We start from the raw sequence: 8,675 nt of genomic DNA on the forward strand, positions 1-8,675 counted from the left end.
TATTCTATTGTTATATTTTTATTTGCATTTACTATAATACTAATACTAATATTAGTATTACTTGTAATATCAATATTATAATCCTGTAACACTAATACTATTAGTAATACTAACGCTACAATACTATATTACTAATGCTGGCGTTACTAGTATGAAAAATACATATACATCTATATATTAGTATTATTCTAATACTAATACTATTCAATTATTCTATATTATTATTATATTACATTTGTGTGTGTATATATTATTCTATTCTATTCTATTGTTATTTTATTATTTGTATTTACTATAATACTACTATTAGTATTACTAGTAATACCAATATTATAATCCTGTAACACTAATACTATTAGTAATACTAATGCTACAATACTATAGTACTAATGCTGGCATTACTAATATGAATAATACATATACATCTATATATTAGTATTATTCTAATACTAATATTATTCTATTATTCTATATTATTATTATATTACATTGTGTGTGTGTATATATTATTCTATTCTATTCTATTCTATTCTATTCTATTGTTATATTTTTATTTGCATTTACTATAATACTAATACTATAATACTAATATTAGTATTAGTATTAATAGTAATACCAATATTGTAATCCTGTAACACTAATACTATTAGTAATTCTAACGCTACAATACTAACGCTACAATACTATAACACTAATGCTGGCATTACTAATATGAAAAATACATATACATCTATATATTAGTATTATTCTAATACTAATACTATTCTATCATTCTATATTATTATTACATTACATTTGCGTGTGTATATATTATTCTATTCTATTCTATTATTATATTTTTATTTGCATTTACTATAATACTAATACTATAATACTAATATTAGTATTAGTATTACTTGTAATACCAATATTATAATCCTGTAACACTAATACTATTAGTAATACTAATGCTACAATACTAAAATAATAATGCTGGCGTTACCAATATGAAAAATACATATACATCTATATATTAGTATTATTCTAATACTAATATTATTCTATTCTTCTATATTATTATTATATTACATTGTGTGTGTGTGTATATATTATTCTATTCTATTCTATTGTTATATCTTTATTTGCATTTACTATAATACTAATACTAATATTAGTATTACTAGTAATACCAATATTATAATCCCATAACACTAATACTAATATTATTCTATTCTTCTATATTATTATTATATTACATTGTGTGTGTGTATATATATATTATTCTATTCTATTCTATTGTTATATTTTTATTTGCATTTACTATAATACTAATACTAATATTAGTATTACTAGTAATACCAATATTATAATCCCGAAACACTAATACTATTAGTAATACTAATGCCACAATACTAATACTAGTATTACTAATACTAACGATACGTATATATCCATATCTATATATATATTAGTATTCTTCTATAAAAACAGACGCAAAGAAATTTACGTTAAATATCCGTATATAAGACCCTCAATTTTTTCTGTCTTATACACAGAAAATTACTATTATTATAAATATTAAATATTATATATATAATATTGTTACTTATTTGTATTTACTATAATAATAATGCTGGCATTACTAATATGAAAAATACATATACATCTATATATTAGTATTATTCTAATACTAATACTATTCTATCATTCTATATTATTATTACATTACATTTGCGTGTGTATATATTATTCTATTCTATTCTATTGTTTTATTTTTATTTGCATTTACTATAATACTAGTATTAGTATTACTAGTAATACCAATATTATAATCCCGAAACACTAATACTATTAGTAATACTAATGCTACAATACTAATATGAGTATTACTAATACTAACGATACGTATATATCCATATCTATATATATATTAGTATTTTATAAAAACAGACGCAAAGAAATTTAAGTTAAATATCCGTATATAAGACCCCCAAATTTTTCTGTCTTATACACAGAAAATTACTATTATTATAAATATTAAATATTATATATATAATATTGTTAATTATTTGTATTTACTATAATACTAATGCTGGCATTACTAATATGAAAAATACATATACATCTATATATTAGTATTATTCTAATACTAATATTATTCTATTATTCTATATTATTATTATCTTACATTGTGTGTGCGTGTGTGTGTGTGTGTATTACTCTATGCTATTGTTATATTTTTATTTGCATTTACTATAATACTAATACTATAATACTAATATTAGTATTACTAGTAATACCAATATTATAATCCTGTAACACTAATACTATTAGTAATACTAATGCTACAATACTATAATACTAACGCTGGCATTACTAATATGAATAATACATATACATCCATATATTAGTATTATTCTAATACTAATATTATTCTATTATTCTATATTATTATTATATTACATTGTGTGTGTGTATATATTATTCTATTCTATTGTTATATTTTTATTTGCATTTACTATAATACTAGTATTAGTATTACTAGTAATACCAATATTATAATCCCGAAACACTAATACTATTAGTAATACTAATGCTACAATACTATAATACTAATGCTGGCATTACTAATATGAATAATACATATACATCTATATATTAGTATTATTCTAATGCTAATATTATTCTATTCTTTTATATTATTATTATATTACATTTGTGTGTGTATATATTATTCTATTCTATTCTATTGTTATATTTTTATTTGCATTTACTATAATACTAATACTATAATACTAATATTAGTATTAGTATTACTAATAATACCAATATTATAATCCTGTAACACTAATACTATTAGTAATACTAACACTACAATACTAACGCTACAATACTATAATACTAATGCTGGCATTACTAATACGAATAATACATACACATCTATATCTATATATTAGTATTCTTCTAATACTAATATTATTCTATTATTCTATATTATTATTATATTACATTGTGTGTGTGTGTGTGTGTGTGTGTGTGTATTATTCTATTCTACTGTTATATTTTTATTTGCATTTACTACAATACTAATACTATAATACTAATATTAGTATTACTAGTAATACCAATATTATAATCCTGTAACACTTATAATTATTAATAATTATTACATTATTATTATATTACATTTGCATGTGTATATATTATTCTGTTCTATTCTATTGTTATATTTTTATTTGCATTTACTATAATACTACTATTAGTATTAGTATTACTAATAATACCAATATTATAATCCTGTAACACTAATACTATTAGTAATACTAACGCTACAATACTATAACACTAATGCTAGTATTACTAATACAAATAATACATACACATCTATATCTATATATTAGTATTATTCTAATACTAATATTATTCTATTCTTCTATATTATTATTATATTACATTGTGTGTGTGTATATATTATTCTATTCTATTCTATTTTTATTTGCATTTACTATAATACTAATACTAATATTAGTATTACTAGTAATACCAATATTATAATCCCGTAACACTAATACTATTAGTAATACTAATGCTACAATACTAATACTAGTATTACTAATACTAATGATACGTATATATTCATATCTATATCTATATATAGATCTATCTATATATCTATATATCTATATCTATCTATCTATCTATCATCTATCTATCTATCTATCTATCTATATATTAGTATTCTTCTATAAAAACAGACGCAAAGAAATTTAAGTTAAATATCCGTATATAAGACCCCCAATTTTTTCTGTCTTATACACAGAAAATTACGGTAAACGGTAAGAGAAAGCTTCCTGCACTACATGGACGACATCCTGTTCTGCGGCCCACCCTCGTCCCCGATTCGTCCAACCGCCGGCCGGCCCCGCCCTTGTTCCCGATTGGTCCAATCGCCCGCCGGCCCCGCCCACCTTGTCCTCCAGGGCGGCCAGATCCCTCTCCAGCCCCTCATGTTTGCGCAGGAGAGCCTGGACGCTGGCCAGATCCCGTCCGAAATCGTCGGACGCCATGAGCTGCTCCTTCTCCTTGATCCAGCTGATGGTTTCGTCGACGTCTCTGCGGGATAAAATGAAACGGAATAGAATAAATAATAATAATATTAATAATAATAAGAAATTGAATTAAAAATGAAATTAAATTAAAATTAAATCAAATTTAAATGAAATGAAAAAAATTGCATGAAAGAAAATGGAATAGGAGAAAAGGAAATGAATGAAATTCAAATGAAATTCAAATGAAATTCAAAATTCAAAATGAAATGAATTTAAATGAATTAAATGAAAAAAGGAAAATAAAACGCAACGAAATAGGATAAAATTAAAATAGAATATAAATAGAAAAAATATAAATAGAAAAAAATTAATATGAAAGAAAATGGAATAGGATAAAAGGAAATAAATTAAAATGAAATTCTAAATTTTAATTAAATTGAATTCAAAATTTTAATTAAATTCAAAATGAAATGAAATAAAATGAAATAAAATGAAATGAAATGAAATGAAATGAATTTAAATTAAACGAAATGAATTGAAATTAAATGAATTGAAATTAAATTGAATTAAATGAATTTATATTAAATTAAATTAAATGAATTAAATTAAATTAAAAAAGGAAAATAAAATGCAAGGAAATAGAATAAAATTAAAATAGGATATAAATAGAAAAAAAATAACAAGAAAGAAAATGGAATAGGAGAAAAGGAAAGAAATTAAAATGAAATTCAACATTTTAATTAAATTGAATTCAAAATGAAACGAAATGAAATGAATTGAAATGAATTTAAACGAAATGAATTGAAATGAATTGAAATTAAATTGAATTAAATGAATTTATATGAAATTAAATTAAATGAATTTAATCTAAATTAAATGAAAAAAGGAAAATAAAACGCAATGAAATAGAATAAAATTAAAATAGAATTGAAAAAAATAACATAAAAGAAAATGGAATAGGAGAAAAGGAAATGAATGAAATTCAAATGAAATTCAAAATTCAAAATGAAATGAATTTAAATGAATTAAATGAAAAAAGGAAAATAAAACGCAATGAAATAGAATAAAATTAAAATAGGATATAAATAGAAAAAAAATAACATGAAAGAAAATGGAATAGGAGAAAAGGAAAGAAATGAAATTGAAATGAAATTCAAAATTCAAAATGAAATGGATTTAAATGAATTAAATGAAAAAAGGAAAATAAAACGCAATGAAACAGAATAAAAATTAAAATAGGATATAAATAGAAAAAAATAACATGAAAGAATATGGAATAGGAGAAAAGGAAAGAAATGAAATTCAAATGAAATTCAAAATTCAAAATGAAATGAATTTAAATGAATTAAATGAAAGAAGGAAAATAAAACGCAATGAAATAGAATAAAATTAAAATAGAATAGAAAAAAAATAACATGAAAGAAAATGGAATAGGAGAAAAGGAAAGAAATGAAATTCAAATGAAATTCAAAATTCAAAATGAAATGAATTTAAATGAATTAAATTAAAAAAGGAAAATAAAACGCAATGAAATAGAATAAAATTAAAATAGAATAGAAAAAAATAATATGAAAGAAAATGGAATAGGAGAAAAGGAAATAAATGAAATTCAAATGAAATTCAAAATTCAAAATGAAATGAATTTAAATGAATTAAATTAAAAAAGGAAAATAAAACGCAATGAAATAGAATAAAATTAAAATAGAATAGAAAAAAATAACATGAAAGAAAATGGAATAGGAGAAAAGGAAATAAATGAAATTAAAATGAAATTCAAAATTCAAAATGAAATGAATTTAAATGAATTAAATGAAAAAAGGAAAAATAAAATGCAATGAAATAGAATAAAATTAAAATAGGATATAAATAGGAAAAAATAACATGAAAGAAAATGGAATAGGAGAAAAGGAAAGAAATGAAATTGAAATGAAATTCAAAATTCAAAATGAAATGAATTTAAATGAATTAAATGAAAAAAGGAAAATAAAACGCAATGAAACAGAATAAAATTAAAATAGGATATAAATAGAAAAAAATAACATGAAAGAAAATGGAAGAGGAGAAAAGGAAATGAATGAAATTCAAATGAAATTCAACATTCAAAATGAAATGAATTTAAATGAATTAAATGAAAAAAGGAAAATAAAACGCAATGAAATAGAATAAAATTAAAATAGGATATAAATAGAAAAAAATAACATGAAAGAAAATGGAAGAGAAGAAAAGGAAATGAATGAAATTCAAATGAAATTCAAAATGAAATGAATTTAAATGAATTAAATGAAAAAAGGAAAATAAAACGCAATGAAATAGAATAAAATTAAAATAGAATAGAAAAAATAACATGAAAGAAAATGGAATAGGAGAAAAGGAAAGAAATGAAATTCAAATGAAATTCAAAATTCAAAATGAAATGAATTTAAATGAATTAAATGAAAAAAGGAAAATAAAACGCAATGAAATAGAATAAAATTAAAATAGGATATAAATAGAAAAAAATAACATGAAAGAAAATGGAATAGGAGAAAAGGAAATGAATGAAAATTCAAATGAAATTCAAAATGAAATGAATTTAAATGAATTAAATGAAAAAAGGAAAATAAAACACAATGAAATAGAAAAAAATTAAAATAGGATATAAATAGAAAAAAAATAACATGAAAGAATATGGAATAGGAGAAAAGGAAATGAATGAAATTAAAATGAAATGCAATGAAATAGAAATTAAATTAAAATAGGATATAAATAGAAAAAATAACATGAAAGAATATGGAATAGGAGAAAAGGAAAGAAATGAAATTCAAATGAAATTCAAAATGAAATGAATTTAAATGAATTTAAATGAAATTAAATGAATTTAAATTACATGAAATGAAAGGAAAGGAAATAAATTTAAATGAAATGAAATGAAATGAAAAAAAGGAAAATAATATGTAAGGAAATAATAGAACAGAATAGAATAGAATAGAATAGAATAGAATAGAATAGAATAGAATAGAATAAAATAAAATAAAATAAAATAAAATAAAATAAAATAAAATAAAAAATAAAATAAAATAAAATAAAATAAAATAAAATAAAATAAAATAAAATAAAATAAAATAAAATAAAATAAAATAAAATAAAATAAAATAAAATAAAATAAAATAAAATAAAATAAAATAAAATAAAAATAAATATAGGAAAAACCGGCCACCTGTTGAAGCGCTGGACTTCGGCCGCCCCAAAAAGTTTCCCCTGCCTCTGGAGAGCCAATCCCTTCAGTCGCTGCCAGGAAGCGTTGACTTCTTCCTGTTTGGAGCGGATCACTTCCTCTTCCGGGTGCTGCTCCTGGAGAAAAGGGAAGCGACAGGGCGAGATGGGAAGCGATCAGGAAATCCATGTATTTCCGCCCCAAGAAATGCCAATTAAAAGGTCGTTTGGCTGGATCGGTTTGACGGCAAACGGGTTCAGTTCGTTGACTTCCTTCCCTCCCTCCTTCCTTCCTTCCCTTTCCTTCTCCTCCCTCCCTCCCTTCCTCCCTCTCTCCTTCCTTCCCTTTCTCCTTCCTTCCTTCCTCCCTCCCTCCCTCCCTTCCCTTCCTTCCTTCCTTCCTTCCTTCCTCCCTCCCCCTCCCTTCCTCCCTTCCCTCTTTCCTTCCTTCCTTCCTTCCTTCCTCCCTCCCCCTCCTTCCTCCCTTCCTCCCTTCCCTCCCTCCCTCCCCCCTCCCTCCTTCCTTCCTTCCCTCCCTCCCTCCTTCCTTCCTTCCTTCCTTCCTTCCTTCCTCTCACTGGACCAGCTTCCCGGCAAACTGGTTCACTTCATTGACTCCTTCCTTCCTTCCTTCCTTCCTTCCTTCCTCGTTTCCTCCCTCTCTTCTTCCCTCCCTCCCTCTCTCTCCTTCCTCTCTCCTCTCCCTCCCTCCCTCCTTCCCTGATTCCTCCCTCCCTCCTTCCTTTTCTATCTTCCTTGCTTCTTTCTATTCTTCCATCTCTTCCCTCTCCTCCTCCTTCCTCCCTCCCTTCTCCCCCTCCTTCCTCCCTCCCTCCCTTCTCTCCCTCCTTCCTCCCTCCCTCCCATCTTCCTTTTCTCTCTCACTCCCTCCTTCCTACCTTTTTCCATACTTCCTCCTCTCCCTCCCTCCCTCCTTCCTTCCTTCTTCCCTGCTCTGCTTCCTTCCATTCTTCTGTTCTCTGCTTCTTTCCTTCCTTCCTTCCCTCCTTCCCTCCCTCCCTCCTTCCTTCCTTCTTCCTTCCGTCCCCTCCTTCCCTTTCCTTCCTTCCTTCCTCCTTCCTTCCTCCCTTCCTTCCTTCCTTCCTTCCTCCATCCCTCCTTCCCTCCTCCCTCCCTTCCTTCCCTCCTCCCCCCTCCCTCCGTCCTTCCCTCCTTCCCTTCCTTCCTTCCCTCTCTCCTTACTCCCTCCCTCCCTCCTTCCTCCCTTCTTCCTTCCCTCCTTCCTCCCTTTCTTCCTTCCTTCCTTCCTCCCTCCTTCCGTCCCCCTCCCTCCCCCTCCCTCCCTCCCCTCCTCCCTCCCTTCCTTCCCTCTTTCCTTCCTTCCTTCTCTCCTCCCTTACTTCCTTCCCTATTTCCTTCCTTCCTTCCCTCTCTCCTTCTTTCCTCCCTCCCTCCCTCCCTCCTTCCTCACTCCTTCCTTCCCTTCTTCCTCCC

General features: G+C 26.5%; 1 protein-coding gene across 1 annotated transcript in view; it reads right to left on the reverse strand.

The window, feature by feature from the left end:
* The window catches only part of LOC310753928 (spectrin alpha chain, non-erythrocytic 1-like), a gene marked incomplete at its 3' end in the record, with an annotated part of 48,488 nt that extends 41,026 nt beyond the window's left edge, over positions 1-7,462 (reverse strand). The window contains exons 1-2 of the mRNA XM_083595270.1: positions 7,225-7,462; positions 3,948-4,092 (exon numbers count right to left, since the gene is read on the reverse strand). Of these exons, the coding sequence (XP_083451396.1) occupies positions 3,948-4,046 (99 nt within the window). The remainder of the gene's footprint in view (positions 1-3,947; positions 4,093-7,224) is intronic.
* Between the last annotated feature and the right edge of the window lie 1,213 nt (positions 7,463-8,675).

The sequence above is a fragment of the Podarcis filfolensis genome, assembly GCF_964270895.1.
Source record: "Podarcis filfolensis genome assembly, chromosome: Z".
Lineage (NCBI taxonomy): Eukaryota > Metazoa > Chordata > Lepidosauria > Squamata > Lacertidae > Podarcis > Podarcis filfolensis.